This window comes from Rhipicephalus microplus, chromosome 8, assembly GCF_043290135.1.
Source record: "Rhipicephalus microplus isolate Deutch F79 chromosome 8, USDA_Rmic, whole genome shotgun sequence".
Lineage (NCBI taxonomy): Eukaryota > Metazoa > Arthropoda > Arachnida > Ixodida > Ixodidae > Rhipicephalus > Rhipicephalus microplus.
The window spans coordinates 107,377,294-107,395,311 of NC_134707.1; the positions used below are offsets into that span (position 1 = coordinate 107,377,294).

Sequence of the window (18,018 nt, forward strand, 5' to 3'; positions counted from 1 at the left end):
ATTTAATGCAAAAAATAAGGACATGGTTGACTGTAGTGTTTACTCATAAAGTTTCATCTCGGCGTCTGAGTAACTTTGTATGCATGTCTCATATTGTATGTGTGCTTGTACGACTAGTGTGTCACCTATAGTGGTGCGGCTGGCACCACTGATAGCCACCTAGCAGGTGCCTGCGACAGTATGTGCAAAATGTCGAGCAGACAACAATGCTTTTTATAGGTTTGCTGTGAGGGGAGAGATTAAGTCCCCAGCTGCGATTTCTCTTTTGCCCGGGTGCCAAGCAACTAATTCTCTGCTGGCAGCTGCAAGAAAAGCATGGGCCTCTATGAAATGAGAGTTTATCACGGTGCCTGTCACATCCAGAGCTTAACAGCATGCATTGCCGGTAGGAAACGACGGCATGAAAACCCTCGGTCCATGGTTCGCCTGCAACAGAGTGTGTGCCCGTTATCCTCCTTGCGGAAAATGCTGCTATTCAGACAGCCCAGCGATGTTCTCGATTCCTCCCAGACTTGCCTGCGCAAAGATCGGGAGAAATCGAGAAATCGAAGTGTCGCCGCTCGATTCTGATGACGAATCTGTATGGGGCCCTTTTCCTAGCTTTCGCTGTGCTGCTCACAGACGGATCATATATAAGCTTACCGAACACAGGCCCGAATCCACTGCTCCTGTTTAAAGAGTGGGTTCAAGCTATTTGTATAAGCTCCAAATCAAGGGAAGCACCGAGATTCACAGGGACTTTGTTGCCATGATCATGCACTGTGCTGCTGTTGGTTGGGGCCATCTTGTCTGTTTTGCTGCCAACAGGTCGAGATCTTGCATTAGAGCTGCTTGTAAGGTACACGTTTGCAATGGATGGCACGACGTATGCACCGAGATCTAGCGTGTGCATTCCGTGCGTTCGCGAATACATGCATCTTTCGTAGTTCCAGTGCAAGTGCAGTCATGCTCCCACTAGTGTGTCGGTGCACAGGGTCATTGCATTTGATCAACTAAAACTGTCTATTGTACGTACTGACCCTCTGCAATGGTCTGATAGTTGGTGTGCTCGACTGCCGACCTGAAGTTCGAAGGCTAGAATCAAGGATGCGGCTGCTGCGTTTCAATGGAGGTGAAGTGCTAGGAGGCCACGGATGTTAAAGAACCCCAAGTATTCCAGATTGCTGGAGCCTATCACTTAGGTTTCTCTCACAATCTTGTCGTGGTTTAACCTCTTGGGGCCGTTCCATGCGCTAGTCGCACAGCCGCAGCACACATGCCGGTACACCTGCCGCACCCAAGCAGAGGGTGAAAGAGCTGTCGCCAATTGGCTCATCTGTCCTGCGCCTGCGTGCGGCAGGAGTCCCAGCATGTGCGTTGTGGCTGTGCAGGTAGGGCGTGGAACACCCTTAACTGCTTTGGAGAAGCAGAGCTCGTCCTGCCCGAACTGTCAACAAACTGCTCAGGACGAATAGATTTCGTCCTAGTGGAACAGGTACTCCCCTATAGCATTAAGGTGGAGAAGCACGCATTTACGGGTTAGATTGCATGTCATCCACTAGATGGCAGCATTTCCTCAAGGATTTAGTTTTCTCCCGCCGCAGGAGCGCGGTTTTTGTATGGAAAGACGGCATGCGATGGCGGTGATCTGTGCATAACTGGCATGTGAACACGAAAAAGAAGCTATTGGTTTTTGTAATCGTCTTCAAGTGATGATGATTCGAGTACAGATATTTATCTTGTGTCCGAAAGGGAAGACAGCGATGACAGTGAAAGGGCAGCTGCTCCAGTAGTGATGAAGACAGCTCAGGTGTGAACATTATTAGTGCCCACCAGTAAAGCCGCTTCGCGTTATTCCGCGTTTTGAAATTTTCCACACAGCTCCAAAGCTTCTCGAATTAAGTACCCGAATAGTGCTTAGCCTACACAAGTGAAGAGAGATGTGGTATCTTTAACTATTTTGTTTATAAGGTTTTTCATTTGATTAAAGGCAGGTCGGGGGTTTCCTATGTATTCTTCAGAAATAAACTTTATTTCGTTGATTTGGCTGAGTACGTGGTTAAAGTGTTTTTTGAACATCGATTAGCTACATTGTAGTACAATTGGAATCGAAATCAGCAATAAAAAAAATAGGCACATGAAAGACCAGAATTTTTTTTTCAAATGAGCTGTTGAGGGTTAAGGACGTACAACCCATACATTACGTTTCAGAGCACTTATAATGTGACCAATTATAGCATAGGGCCGGTTATAGCGTGGTGTCTTTTGGCTCCTGTTTACCCTCCGATAGAACAACACATGGATGCATACCATTTATTGCGCAATCCTCTAAAGGAAAGACTGGTTATAACGCGGTTGCCAGATTGCTGACAAATGCGGTTGTGAGTGCTCTTCTAAAAGAAGGTGCGCCACCGAGGAGAGAGCAAAGACGTGACGAAGGAGGACGGGATGCAGAGTAGACGAATGAAGGCTGGAGGGAGAAGAAAGAAAAAAAAACTTGCAGTGTGCCTGATCTTCGCCTTCATGCGTAGAACGCTGCAGTGTAATCGTGCTCTGTGCGCATCGTCTACAACCACACTGCAAATAAAGAAACATTTGTGCGAGCAACATTGGCCATTTAAATTATTGTAGAATGCTACCGTTTGAAACGATGCTAAAATTTACAGTTGCTAAGTGCCCACTATGCCATAATTTTTTTGCTGATTGGCGGAGTACTCACTACTCGTCCGTAAGGTGCCATGTGCAGTTGCACAGCCGCACACTTCGTAATGTGTGGGTAGCTGAAAACCATGCTGTCATTGTGAAATTCCTGCGTATTGATGCTAGTTCGATTCCAGTATTTCACCATGCAAAATTACATGCCCTTAGACAACCCTTCGACTGCACATCATTCATAGAGTGCTTTTTTTTTTTCGAAGTGGGGACGTGACACCTGATTGCCATGCAGAAGGCTTAGGCTCAGTTATCACTTGAAAATGAAAACTTTTAATATTTATTTTTTTCCCATCTTTCTCGATTTTTCCATCACAATTAAACAAAATGATCATTTTCTCGCGCGCAACTAGTGATGCTAATACCAGTATTTCTGCAAGATGGGCTCTTTAGCGCTGTTGCCTTAAAACCACGGCAGCAGCTCAGAGACTTTAGCAGCACTTCATCGCGGTTTCACTGGGTGAGGAAGCTCGGGCTACTTCCGACCGCCTCCGTTCCACATGAAACATGCGATCACCTAGCTCCACATCAAGCTCTTTGACTTTCCTCTTTGGAAAAGCGTCTTCGTAGGTCGTAAGAGATGTCATGCTTGCAAGCTCCTCTGCTAATTAAAAATTTTATGGGTTTGGTTACGGCGCAAGCTGCCACCTTTGTTGCCAATACATGGGCGTATGCAAGCTTGGCGGACTTTTGTCACAGTTCATCTCGTGGCCGGGAACCCTAACTTCGTATAATGCACACTGCTGCTTGAGTGTGTTTTTGGCATCCGATTTGCGTGTTGTCTTGGAAAAGCTTTCCGTGACAACATGCGAACCTGCAGGCCATAGTGTTGGTTTCTTTTTCGGCAGCGGTCGTGAGCAATCAAAGTTGTGGTATGGTACGAAATCAATGAAACTCTTCACAGTGGTCGCGCTTGAAAAGATGGGAGTTATCTCTTTAAAAAAAATGAGGGCATGGATAGCGGGTGTAACATTCGAATAGTGGTTCGGGATTCGTTTGCAGTGTCCTGGAACACAGGGTGCGCACCCATGAATGAAACGATTAGTACCTTTCAGTGCGTGAAATTTGGTCTTGATTGACATAATTTCTCTGTATGCACATATCCGAGGTGTTCTGAAATGTAGTCTGTAAATTCCCGCAATAATGATTTCTTGTTTGTTTTATTCTGTGTTATTTTGCTGGCAGCGCGAATGTGTAAGGTTTCAAACATTCGGAAATTTAGATCGCATTGCTTGCCTCGATTATCGGACTCACGAGGCTGCCATCTCAAGACGTTTTGTGCAAGTGCTACTTTCGATAAAAGTTATAGGGCCGATGTTCATGGCTGCAATGAACTATGTTATGAGCAGTTTATGCTTTATATATTAGATCATTTGTATTGATTTTCGTGTATGTGCTGATCTTACCTCACTCTCTGTTATGTCCTCCTGCCTTTAGAATAGACGATAGAATCAGTGAGTGAATGTATACATAATCTGGGGTCGGTTCCCCTTTGATCCTGTTGCTGTGCCGAGTGTGTCAACTTTGTGGTGCAAGCTTCTTTTCACAAATGCCTCAGGTTAGGTGATAGAGTTTGCTTGTGCTGTGTGATCTTACTATGGAATCGTTTACCCGTATAATTATTGCTTATTTTCCTTAATATCAATTAGGAATTCATTAAAACAGTATTTCTTAAATCTTTCACTTGCATCTTTCCTCAGTTGTACTTGATTTGTGTGTCTGCATGCTGTATTTTACTCATCAAGTTGTTCATGTGTTTTGATTCCAACACTTTTTTTCTTGTTCTGATATGCATATTGGTTTATGTATGTTTTCTTGCTCAAGCTGGAGCTGACATTCGTAATATTTATATGTAACCCTCTCCAGGAATTAAATCGCAGTCTTACTACCTTGGGGAGCGTGCCTTCATACATTATGCCTTGTAGTTAACATGTTGTGTATCGATAAATCTGATTGATTGCAGTGAGGCTCTCAAGAGCGATCTGACCCATGGGATCGCTGGGCGGCAGTCGCTGCGTTTCTCCCTCCGACTCTCCTGTCGGCTCGTCACGGGGCTGTGGGTTCTCTACCGCAAGAAGACTGCCCTCACTCGAGGTGAGAGCACAGGCAGTCCTGCAATGTGGGAGTGCGGCTGCAAGAGTAGCATACCAGTTGGTTACTGTAATCCAGGGATGCAGGCGTTGGTCAGCGAACTCACTCGGACTCGAATCGAGTCGTGAGTCAGAGTCTAAGCAAGTAATTTTTCCGTTAGCTTGAGTGGGGTCAGCTCAGGAACATTTTAGTGAGTCTGAGTCCAAGTGAGCCCGAAGCGCAAAGTGTAACTCAAACCTCAATTTAATGCATGCAGATATGATAAAATATCAGTTAAAACAAAGTAAATGAAGAATATTATCGCAATAAATACAATGTTGGGAATAGTCTTTATAACAAATTTTCGGATATAACAAACTTATTTTCTTGCAATTTGTTTGAATGTGGTTTTCATGAAGGGAGTCTCTGTGAGCACCACAATTTTGCCGACCTATGGATGCAGGTGGCAATTATACTCACTCTGTGCAGATTAAAATTAATTGATTGTGAATGTTGAAGGAGCGAATCATTCTGAACAATATTACGGCAAATGTGCCATGCATGTGAACTACAAAATAAAAACATCGAGGTAGCTTTTGGGCAAAACTCGGCTGGTCCACTGAGAAGAGTGCTGCAAATATTTTGTTTGGTGTAATGGTTGTCGCCATGGTTTCGATTTGGCCTTCATTTAGCGGGATACAAATTGCAAAAACACCAGTATGCTTACATGTAGTAACATGTTGAAAAATCAATGGGTAGTCAAAAGTAATATCTGCAGTCCTGCACTTCGACTTCATAATCACGTTGCTCGGGCACGTATGAATCCTGAACTTAATTTTCAATTCCAATTTGTTGCTTGTTTGCTCCTTCGAATAACCCCATGCGGTGTCACTCTTTTACGCACACTTTTTGCCTTACGTCGCTTTCTCTTCTAGTCACAGATGCACAGAATCTAGGCACTTTTGTTCTACATGCACAAACATTTAAGAAAAAAAAATTCTTTCCGTTTGCTTCAGTTGCTGTGTTTTTTTTTTCTCTCATTTCAGCTCTAGCAGAGCAGTGCCTGAAGATGCTCATCCAACGACGGAAGCATCAAACGACACTGAACATCGAGTGAGCTGGCATAAATCGTTATTTACTTATTGACATTTTCACATGGTTGTGTCAATGAAACATGCAGAACACATGCTCATACAGACGGAAACTTTTTATTGGCCGAACTTGCACTGAGGCAAAAAAAAGTCTGGGAACACAAGCTAGGAAATAAGTGTACACTTAAGGGCTCATGTTTCTTTGTTAGACACAATATTAATGAGATCTAACAGCAAATTATGCCAAGGAAAAAATAGGGGGTGTTATATCAGGTAAATGTAAGGTAAATTCGAAAAAAAGAAAAGTGGATGGAAAGATTATTTACCGTGGGCAGGGACCGAACCTGTGGCATTCGAATAACGCGTCCGATGCTCTATCAACTGAGCTACCACAGCTGCTCTACCCCCCTCCACTTTATTGGGTATATATGTAAATTAACCATGGGAGCATCAGTCAGTATCTGGTATCCAGTTGGATTTCAATGTGAACAACAGAAATATTGGGAATAATTGGACATCATGGAAGCAAGATATGTTTTACCAGTTACAGCTAGTTATGTATGTTAACTGCAAAAACCGACGGGGAGGGGAAGATTGAAGCTTGTGGTGAAAAAAATCCGTAGAGGGGGATGTGCACCATGGAAGCTTGCAGTAGAAAAATTTGTAAACAAGGATTGTGTGCTCAAGCACCTAAGAAGCTTGCGTTGAAAAAAAAATCTGTAAAGAAGGGTGTGCTCGAGCACTGTCGAAGCTGGAAGTGAAAAAAATCTCTAAACAAAAGTTGTGTCCTCATGGAAGCTTACGGTGAAAAAATCCATAAAGAGGGATGTGCTTGAGCACCTATGAAAGCTTGCGGTGGAAAAAATCCCTAAACAGGAGTTGAGTGTTCGAGCTTTTCAAAATGTGGCTTGCAAACCCAACCCTTGTTTGCAGATTTTTTTTTTTCATCTGGTAGATACAGTGTAACACAATGAAGGAATTTTCTTGTGTGTGAAATTTCATATTTTTCACTAAAACCTTAATACAGTGGCGTTGCGTTGGCACGAAAATGGCTCTGCTGCATTCGAGGATTCATTATGAGTGTATGTTCATTACACTACAAAAAGCAATGCGATTCCTTATTTGCTTCCTTATAACAAATACTTTGTTATCGCAAATTTTATTGGCATTTTACTGTACGGGTACCTTACGTTTTTGCCTGTTTTGTATGGGAAAGAAAAATTTACTTGCAACAAATGATGAGTAGTGTCACTTTTTTCGATGCATGTGCAGCCTGCCCCCACCCAAGCGTCAGAAGAGTGCGAAGTTCGAAACTGACACAACGGCCAACTTTGGGAAGGTGTCTCGGCTTCTTGCGGCGCCTGAAGCAGGAGCCGGTACGTTGACTGCATGTGTAGGAGATCTGGTGATAACTAGTTCGATGAAGCTAGAGACGTTTGCGTGTGCTAGTTAGTCAGGGGCAACCCTACGGTCACTAGGCTTTAAAGCTCTCGTCTATGGAATACCCTCATGGAACGCTCATCAAATTGCCATTCTTCTAGACTTCTGCTAATAGTAAATGTTAGGTTATAAGCGATTTCTAAGCAAACTGCAATTTGGTCAAATAATTGTGAATTGAATTTGAATAATATATATCACACGGTTTAAAAAAATAAGAGCATACATATTTGTCATGACCCAAGTAACGTGCACATTATTAAAAAAAATTAGGACAAGTCGGTGCAAAGTGTTATTCTTTTTTGTTTAAAGGAAACGTATCAAGCTTTGAATAATAGCTGGAAATGCAAGTGATAACCTGTAAAATACCTTACGTTTTAAAATTTACTATACTAAGAGAATATAAGCTGTTATAGTAAGCTTCTAAACTTGAAAGCTGATGAATTGATGTGAAAGTAATATGTTCATTTAGCCTTGATGTAGAGCTTTGTGGTAGTGTGGATTTCTCCTGGAAGGGTGTATTCACAGCATATAATTCGTCTACTGCAGCAAAATTACTTTACAGGTACTTGCATATAGTTTACATATGTCTATTCATTTGTATCGAATACTTTGAAATTTTTTTCAAAACAAATTCGAACCAAAGCAATTCAGATACTCTAATATTTGTTCAGATATTATAAGTGCGAATATTCGCACAAGCCTACATTTTTGCTTTAGATTTATTCTCAATGAACGTGTCAAAAGGAACAGAACATAAGCAGTCGGGACACGTCATGGATGCCATCTAAAGTTATCATTCAGGAAAATTCCCAAATACAGCAGAAGCTTATTAATTTGAGCCCCAGTAGTTCGAAAAATCAGGTAATCCAGATGCATTCTGTGGTTCAACCAAGCTAATGTATTGTTTAATGAAATCAAACTCATCAGTAGTCCAGTCATATTTGGCCACAACCCAATTAATTCGGATGATTCTTGAAGAACTCCAAGCACGAAATGCCGCAAATGTGCAAAGCAAAGGAGAGAAAATGGCATTTGCGAATAACTGCAACAGCTGCAGGTATTCAGAAAGCAGTTCGCCATCCACAATTTTGCCACAATCGCGTCGTCGACAACCAAGGCTTTAACGGCAACGACAAACGTCTTTCATTTTCATTTTTACTAGGCGCACGGAAACTGGGTGAGCGCTGTTTGTAGTTGTGTCAGTAGTGCTGTTTGTAGTTGTGACTCGTATAAAAGCTGTGACTAATGGTAGTTTTGGTTTCGCCACTTGCCTTCAGAACTGCATAGTCGTCATCCACGATGGTGCATTAATAAGCCAAGTTTATATTTATCAGCAGGTGTGGTGCTGTATAGCTTTGTTTGGAGTCTGGACGTAGTCCGCACGCGTGGCTTCAGAACTGGGTGAACTCTGTTGTTGTGTCTCTAGTGCCCATGGTTTTGTCCAAAGTATATGCGGCGCTCATTTGCTTCATTCTGACTTCAGGCAACGTGCGTACACTTACACAGAACTGAAACATGGCAGAAGCTGTAGAAGATGAAAAGCTTGAAGGGCAGTTTGTATGCTGGCATAAAACTTGCTTGCTACGTTGTGATGGACTAACAAGCTATCGCTGGCCATTATTCTGGTGAAAAAATCGTCGAGTACATGTGGTAGTGTTGGTAGTGTACGTAATAAGGGATGGCTTCAAAGAACGTTTGGGCTAAACTAAATTCTAGAAGTGCGGTCGCATTGTGAAGAAAGTTGCAGATAATGAAAATTGTAGCTTTTGCACTGTTCTTATGCAAAATAAGTACCGAATTCATTCTCTCATTAAGAAAATGAAAATGCATTGACATGATGGACTTCTTTATTGTTTTTTTAAACTTTCAATAATTCAGTGTCTGTGGACATTTTTTTCTCACCTCATGATGTCTGAATTAATGAGATTTCACTGTACAAGCAAAATTAGATCAAGTTACCCTCTGTACATACCATCTAGAAGCCACATTTTTTTCTCTCTCGTCACAGGCTGCCACCAATGACAGGAGGGCGCTAGTAGAAGTCAGTCATAGTTTCCAAGCACACTTAACCTTCGGAATCATGTCCTGTATGATTGGGTGGATGTAGGGTTGCCACATGCCCGGTTTTGGACCGGCCAGGCCGGTTTTACACAAGGGGCCGGTCGCCGGTCCGCACCTAACACCGGCCGTCATTGGCCGATTTTTTGCTCATCATATCCAAAATATTTTGTTTTTACTCCTCTCCGTGTTCGCCGCATGTGTTGACTGAGCAATTCCACCTGCGCGGTCGGGGACTGACTGCGCAGATCAAAAGAAAAGACGGGGGAAATGTGACACCTGCATCGTCGCAACGACACTGCGTGTTGATCTCCTACATCGGTCGCCCGAGCCAGAGAAGGAATATCCCATATACTGAGAAACGCAGGGGTTGACGTTGCCCACAAGGCATCCACCACCATCAGCAGCTTCATCCCTCGGTCCAAAGATCGCGCAACTGCGGAAAAAGCTCAGGGCGTCATGTACTGGATTGCGCCGACTGCCCCGCTTCCTACATTGGGGAAACCAAGAACTTCCACGAAAGAATGCGGCAGCACAAGAATAACCTCTGTCAGTTGAACCGAGAACGGAGCGCAGAAGCAGAACGCTGTGAGTGGTTTGACCACCATATCCGTCCCGACGGCGCGATGATTCTGGCAAAAAGAAGGAACCCTTGCCGGCGGCTCGCCCTCGAATCCTTGCACATTCAGCAGCAGCAGGAAACACCAACCTCTCTACGGGGCCATCGCCCTCCCTCTCCTGCCAGGGCTTGTGAAGAGTCACGGCAAGCCTTGCACGCATACTAGATCAATCCCCCTTCTCCCTCCCCAAGACGCTGTGCCGTGAATAGGACTGAAGAAAACCACTTTCTACTATGTACCCATAATAGCTCGAAGCAAGAACCCTTCAAGCCCACCGATCGTTAGAACGGAGCGGAAATCAGTATAAGTAGTTAAATTGCTTCCTTTGCTTGCATCATGAGCAAAAAAAAATTTTCGTCTTTGAAAAAGCGAAAAATACGTCAGTGCATGTTCGAAAACATTCTTTGAATTTTGTGATCAGGAATATAGCAAAGTTTTGTGTCATATTTCGGTCCACTGGTTAAGCTTGTTTACAGCCTTAGACAAATTAAGAACTGGACACCCATCAAGTCAAACTTTCTGAGTCAAGGAGAGAAGGAGTGCGAAAAAATAATCTGGAGATTTATAGGCAACCTAGGCGAAAGACTTTCAGAGAGTGTCACGCTTCTGGTGTGCTACATGCACTTCATGCACTCGTTCCTTGCGATGTTTCGTTCCGCGATCCTCACCCTCGAAAAGAGTCACCTTGAGCCGACAGAACTTTACGCTGTAATGACTAAGCTCAGGAAGCAGCTGAATAATCGAAGGGATGATATGTTCTTCGGTGTCAAGGCTAATCTGGGACTTCAAATCCTTCTTGGTGGACAAGTTGCAAAGCTGGACTTCGTGATTGTCTATGACAGGGCCCTTGCGTACCTCGGAAAGTGGTTTGACTTTGAGAACTCCCCATTTAAGATGCTCGCCGAATTGGATCTGCGCAAAGGTGCACCCACTTTATTGATGGTAATAAATGCGGGCAACCTTTTTGGCATTGACTTTCAAGAGGAAAGAGACGAACTCTACTCGGAGCTTTGTCTTTTGAAGGATGCTCTGCCTGGACTTGTAAAAGTTCTTAAAAGAGGTAAAGTGCCCCTTCTTGCAGAACTTAATGGAGCATGTCTACTCCATTCCCTGCAGCAATGCGTTCATGGAACGAGTCTCCAGCACGATTGGAAACTTGTGGACGGATAAAAGAAACCAGCTAAGCGTCCCAATGGTTAAAGCAGAACTTTGTGTGCGGTATAATTTGGTGTACAGCTGTGAAGAATTTATAAAGATGGCGAGAGAAAACAAGAAACTCATCTGAGTCACTAAGTCAAATTCTAAGTACATATTCAAGTTCCGCGAATAGGAGAAGGCGAGCACATAGGATTTCGTTATTCCTTTTACGCATTGTGAGTGTACCGCACATTATTGCACGTGTAGGTGTACATGCATTGTATACATTTTAAAGGAACACTCAACAGCTCAGAAAAAAGTAACGAAAACATCGTCAAATCTACTCCGAAAACACGACTATTCCGATAATCAGACTTATTACACATGTTCTTGAACAGCTGGCCATATTTTTGTTTGCGTGCGGCAGCTGTACGCTAGCGCGAGCACCGCGGCTGAAAGGTGCCCGTGTTCGTGTCCGTTACCTCCCTTGCTCTACCTCTCCTTTATATCCCACTCTCCTTCTTCCACAAAGACGCTGAGATGTTACACCTTCTTTAGGGGCCTTATCTCACTTGGGAACATTGTTCGATGCAGGTGCCGTTCGTAGTGGTTTTAGGAATTGTAGTGGGGGCTGAGCGGGTTGAGAGACATGGGCGACGGAATGGCATTGTTGGCACGCCTGTTCTAGGCACGGCCATCCGAGGAAGTTGAAGGCACGCTAGTTCAAGGCGTGGCGGTTTGTGAAAAGCACATTAAATTCATCATTTTCTGTGAGTTTCTGTCTGAAATGAAGGTTGTGTCTACGGATTTCAGCATCCAATTTTTTAGTTTGGTGAAAACCTCTGAGGCAAATATTTTGTTCAGCATACGTAATAATTTAACGCTCATTTTGAGTGCAAACATTGTAAGACTCATGATATTTGTGCGCTTGCCACCAAAGACTAACTTATTCGCTCAGTGCTGTGTTTGTATGTATGTGGACATATTATGTTAATGTTGAAGGCGGGTACAATAAATTTCATCGCGTGTCAAAATATAACATGGACGTAACATGGATTTTGCACACAACCTCAACTTCGGGGTCCCTCGGTGACCGGCCCCATTTTTTTTTTTTTCCGGGGAAAGTGGCAACCCTAGGTGAATGGGGAATGGATCTTGGAGGCCATGTTATTATAAACAAGATTGCATTAGATTCTGCGAGGCAATCGTTGGTTTGCCGAGCATTTGGCCTGTGGATACACCGTTGCGGTGGTTGCAGCATCTTGTCCGTAGATGCTTAATACTTAAAATGGCTGCGAAACTTCATTTTGAGCCGTGGTGCTTTTGGAGATGACTTGTAGAATCATGGTCATGGAGTAAGAACAAAATTAGGACAGAGCATTGAGTTATACAGACAGCCTTAGTAAAAGAACACTTCATGAAGCCAGCGGTGTCATTTTGGCATACTATCGATGAGATGCAGTGTATTGGCAGATGTGTGTCTATGCCGCCATAGCTCTGAATGTACTGTGTGTACCGATGTGGATGTTATGTGTAGGGCTGAAATTCCACACATGACGTCATTCTATCTTCAGTCTTCTCGAGCAGTGCTTTCTCCTGATTTTCCCTCTTGCATGATTGTGATGCAGTGTTGCCAATCGTCCTGGGTTTTGCGTGACTGCGCCTACTTTTGATGCACCATTCCGAGTCCTTCGCCGTCCTTGTCGGGACAGCTACATGTCCTGGATTCGTTCCGGACCATCCTTAACTGGATGGTCCCGAACGTTTGCCATTCAATGCACGCCCAGCAATTCGCCTCACGCTAAGGAACATGAAGTTCGCACAAATCACACGCACAAAGCAGTGTTGCGGTGGCTAGCGGTTGCTAGGAGAGAGGCTTCGTCACTTCATGATGTGTGGCAACTTTCATGAGTACATTATCCAGCAGGAGAAAGTGCCGTGAACAGCACATAGCAAGCCGAAGTGATCAAGAGGCCGTAGCTATGACGAAACAGCGGACTTGCCTGGAAGGTATCGCAATAGTGAAAACTGATTTAGCTGGCTTTCGTCCTGGTCTGGGGTGCAAACCTGAGACCAGCGACTTCCTTGGGTGATCGCTCTACCAACTGAGCGAACCAAGAAGCCAGCACTTGGCAGCACGACGGTGAATCAGTCAGCAACTTGAAACGCATTGGTGCAGAATGTGTCACGTAAAATCCTAAGAAACCCTGCACGAAATCTCTCGTGAAATTGCACAGGGCGTCCGCACTGAATCTCTTGGGGCAGGGATTTTGCACAGGACCTCTTGCAAGATTCTGCGCAGCTCATTCTAACTACTCAAACCTCAACATAATGAACACGGGTGTAATGAAATGTTTGTTATAACGAAGAAAATGAAGGATAGTCTTGCAATAGACCTAGTGTTAAGAATATACCTTTATAACAAATTTCCGGATATAACAAACTTATTTTCTTGTAAGATGCAACTTTGTTATAATGACACTTGGGTGTATTTCATGTCAATATGCTTTTAGTTTAGTTGTTGACTAATTTGTCTTCGCACTGCCCCTTTCTACCATTCTGGTTAGTTTACCAGGTATAGCAACTGGTCCAGAAAGTCTGAGGTTCACACCCTGGACCAGGACAAATTTTTGGTAACAAAACAGCTTTCCTTCTGAGAAACCGCATGAGAAATCCTCGTGGACTACTGGGTGCCTTCGGGCTACGAACGGGTAGCTGTCAGTTATTCCAGTTATTAGCATTCCCGTGTGTGCTTCGGAGCTCTTTTGCGAGTTTCAGACTTCATCTATCGGTGCTGCCTGCAGGTGACGAAGCTGTGGAAATGCCCGCTGGGCTGACGGTGGACGCCGAAAGAATTACGCTCCGCGAAGAGCAACCCATGATGCAGTCCGCGATGCTGGAGGACGAAATGATCCCGTTCGAGGCAAGCACATTTCATCTCATATTGAGTCACTCCTGGGAGCAGCCGTGTTTCGGACCGCCTGAGTGATGGTGGTTGAGACAGAAAATGAAATACTGTAGCGCTGCTTGGGAAAGTTGATGGAACATATGTGCCATACACTGATATTACCGTGTATACTTTAATGCAACGAGATTTTTTTTTTTTCAGATTTTCTACCCTAAGTAAACACCCACACAACAATCGAATACACTCAAACCTTGATATAATGATCCTGGATATAACGAAATACCAGTTGTAACGAAGTGAATGAACAATAGTCTTGCACTAGATACAGTGTTAGAAATATACATTTATAGTGAATTTTTGGATATGGTAACGAACTTTTCTCGTAAGATGCAATATACTTATAGTCAGGATGGAGTGTAATGTAATGCCACTATTTTTCATGACAGTGAATTTTACAGTGCAAGAACATATAAAAAAAAATGGGGCATAGGAACAATGGGAATATGGCATGCACTGTAAAATCTACCATTGTGAACCCAGACCCATTAGCCCAAGCTTCTGCACTTTTAAAACACTCTATTTCTTGTTTTTTGTTTCTTTCTTGGATGCAATGAAAGGTCATCTCTCGTAGTACAGTTGAGGTTGCGTTGCAATTGAGTAAATACAGTAGGTGAACATGCTTTCTGTATGAGCTAGCCGATATAGTATAAAAGGCTCTTACCAAATGTAACATGAATGGATTAAGAAAACATGTTTTGTTCAAGACAAACGCCGTGCGTTGAGAGAAGAATAGAGCTGCAGAATTCAAGTTCAAATGCAATCATATAACAGGTACTTGTTGCGAATAAACAGTGGTTTTGTTTACAAATTTTCATTTATTGAGGGTCTACTGTAATTGGAGTTGGTGATCATTGGTAATGGCTTATACATCAGTTATCGGTGGAGTCGGCTTGTTAATGTTACATTCGCAAATGTTGTCACGGACATCATTTATTTCGCACGACTCCTCGAAAACTGCACAGCTAACGTGCGATCAGCTCGACAATGCTATGTGGCTTTGCAGTCCTGGCAGGTATAGTTGCTGCACAATGCAGGAATGCTTGTGCACTGACAGGCCCCGTAACCATGATCAGGTTATTCCATAGAGCTATCTATACACACGAGGGAACTCTGGTGCTAGCGTCTATGCGAGCGGTAACACACACAGCTTCAGCAAGCATGGGAATGATGGGTAGTACATGGATTTGTCCAATTTTGATACTTTCGACTCCATTTGGCTTTGCGTGGCTTGGAACTGCTTTGTCACGAAACTACAGTCAGCAAATATTCGGCAGTTGCACTTCACTACTATAACCTTTTAGGTTCACCGTTACAAATCGGCCATTGAAGTTTAAAACGGGCTGTTTTTTTATTCGAAACAAAACCGAAACACAGCAATAAGCGAGGCCTCAAAGTGCGTTTGAGGCTCGCAAGCACAAAGACAAGGCAAATCTGTGTACTACTCATCATTCCCAGGGTCACTGAACGATGGCAGCACCAGGGTTCCCTATAGTTAATGTTTCGAAACTCTATGGGCCGTCCTATGTCCACTGCAGCATATAGTTTTCTAAAGTTAACTAGAGGGGTCTGTGGCACTGCAATCGTTCAACCACCATGGGAATAATGGACAGTACAGAAATTTTTCTAGTCTTCATGGTTGCAGGCTTCAAATGCACTTTGTGGCTTTGTTTATTGTTGTGTTTTGGTTTTGAAGGACAGGCTGTTTCGAACTTCATGAGCTGATTTGAAATGGTGAGCCTACGAGGTTAAAGCAGTGAAGTGCAACTGCTGAACTTTTGCAGATTGCCGTTCCGTGACAAAGCAGCTCCAAGACACGGGAAGCCAAATGGAGCCGAAAGTACAAAGATTAAACAAATCCGTGTACTACCCATCATTCCCATGCTCCCTCAAGAACCGTGCATTGCAGCTCCCATAGACACTAGCACTGAAGTTCCCTCTAGTCTATATATAGGAAACTCTATGCACTGCGGGGCGAAGTTATGGTGTTGTGTATTTCACGTGACTAATCTTGGAGTCTACGTCGACTCCCGACCAACTTCGGTTTGTCGTGGTGTGTCACATGGCCCCAGACGTAGTCATTTCCTGTAACCCATCATTTCATGCTCTTTAAAAGAGCCAATCCCTTTCGTTTTCTTGGCAAGGTCTAACGTGCGTAGCTTGTGCTGCGGCTCTACGTGCTTTCTTTGTCACGGGATGGCGTATCTGGTGCTGACACAACGAAAGAGCTCTCCCATTGATCTCCACATTACCTTGTCCCTCATGAGACGGTTTTGTTTGAAAACCTCCATATAACTAACCTGGATGTAACGAAATATATCTTATGTAGGAGTGGCAGTGCGCCGATTGCGCCATTCTGTGCCCATCTGACCTACAGCACCAGGCTGGGCATAAATGGCAATTTCCGCTATAATTGTCGTTTGGAAGTGTAAACCATCAAAGCTACACAATTATTATCGTCTGCCAAGCAACACTGAGCATTGGCTACACAAAAGACATGGCCGCATCCATATCCACTGTAGCTCATTCATCTCGATATTCGGTTCACTGCATTGCTTGAAAAACTTGCAGTGCTTCAAAACACACTTCTTGGTGCTTGGAACCTGCTCGGAAATGCCCCTTTTACTGCTTCAAAGCTGTTCCAAAACAGCACTTGTATTCTTGCTCCCTAAGCTGCTTCAAAACACTAAAATGCACGTCCACTCCTGCTTATAACGAAGTAATTGAAAAATAGTCTCGCAATTGGTATAGTGCTAGCAATATACCTTTATAACAAATTTTTTTATATTCGTGTAAGATGCAACTTCTTTATAAAAAGTTAGGGTGTACTCCTGCAGGCAGCGTTGTAAACTGCAGCATAAATTGTTTAGCCCTTGCTTGCAGTGGTGTAAATGCTGGTCATCGATCCTGAAAGTGTTAAATGTAGCAAAAGCAGCTGTTGCGCATTGCTTTCACGACATGCTTGTGGGACCTCGTGTGACGGCACCTTTAAGGCGTCTGACATTGTTCATTGTGCTCGCCCGATACCTCATGTTCACTGATGATCTCTTTGTTCTTCCATCTTCCCCTGGACATAAACTTTTCTTACATGTCAGTATGTTTTACGCAGTAAAAGGCATAGGTCAATTAGAAATGTGCAGCCTAGTCAGGCCCACTCACGAAATTCATTTTGTGTTTGGGACTTTATCAAATTTACTAAAGGTATAGCATTTGCACAGACTCACTCACACTCACCGCTGAACCTAAATCTGAGAGAGTTGACACAACAGTGAGCTCGCCGGCTTATAGCAAAGCTCATTTCAATGAAGTCGCACTGTACTCAAAAGTGTTGCGTTAGAAAATTCATTGTAAATGTATATTCGTAGCACTGTAGAATTGTGACATGCTTTCTCATTTTCCTTATTTACAACTGAAAATTCGTCGAACTTGTACCATTATACCGAGGTTTGAATTATCTGCAATCCTTTTGGCTCCTGGAGAGGGCTGTCCAAGACTATTATAGTCAGTGCGTTGTCTTAGCATGCCATGTATCTGCGCGAATAATTGGTGAATTCCAACGCCGTGCGCCAACTTGCGTCTGTGTCTAATGATCGGCGTGTGCCATGCCTCGTGCAGTCTGTGCAGGCCGAAGACGTGGGTGAATTTTTTGACGAACTGGAGAAAATGATGTCACAGATGGATAGGCAACCAGCGGTGGCCCCCACAGGAGCCGTGGAACAAGCCCTTGCTGCGGGAGAACCCGTTGCCAGGCCCATCTCACCCATTCTCAGGTGGGCTTGACAGGATTGCATGAAGGATGTAATGAGGATGCCTGGGTTTTAAATAATCAGTTGCTGTGCAGTGGCATCTCGATGTGTCGTTGTAGTACCTTGTCTTTTATGGTCAAGTTCCTTTCAACTCGCTCAACCGTCTTGAATCTCGTTGATACAGTTGTGGAAAGTTTGTC

The 18,018-nt window shown here is 43.7% G+C and overlaps 1 protein-coding gene across 2 annotated transcripts in view; it reads left to right on the forward strand.

Moving 5' to 3' along the window:
• The window catches only part of LOC119165129 (uncharacterized), a 92,636-nt gene that overhangs the window by 9,239 nt on the left and 65,379 nt on the right, over window positions 1-18,018 (forward strand). For both annotated transcript variants that reach the window (XM_075872458.1, XM_075872459.1), the window contains exons 4-8: window positions 4,655-4,785; window positions 5,808-5,874; window positions 7,125-7,228; window positions 13,912-14,030; window positions 17,688-17,842. In XM_075872458.1, coding sequence (XP_075728573.1) covers window positions 4,655-4,785; window positions 5,808-5,874; window positions 7,125-7,228; window positions 13,912-14,030; window positions 17,688-17,842 — 576 coding nt within the window. The remainder of the gene's footprint in view (window positions 1-4,654; window positions 4,786-5,807; window positions 5,875-7,124; window positions 7,229-13,911; window positions 14,031-17,687; window positions 17,843-18,018) is intronic.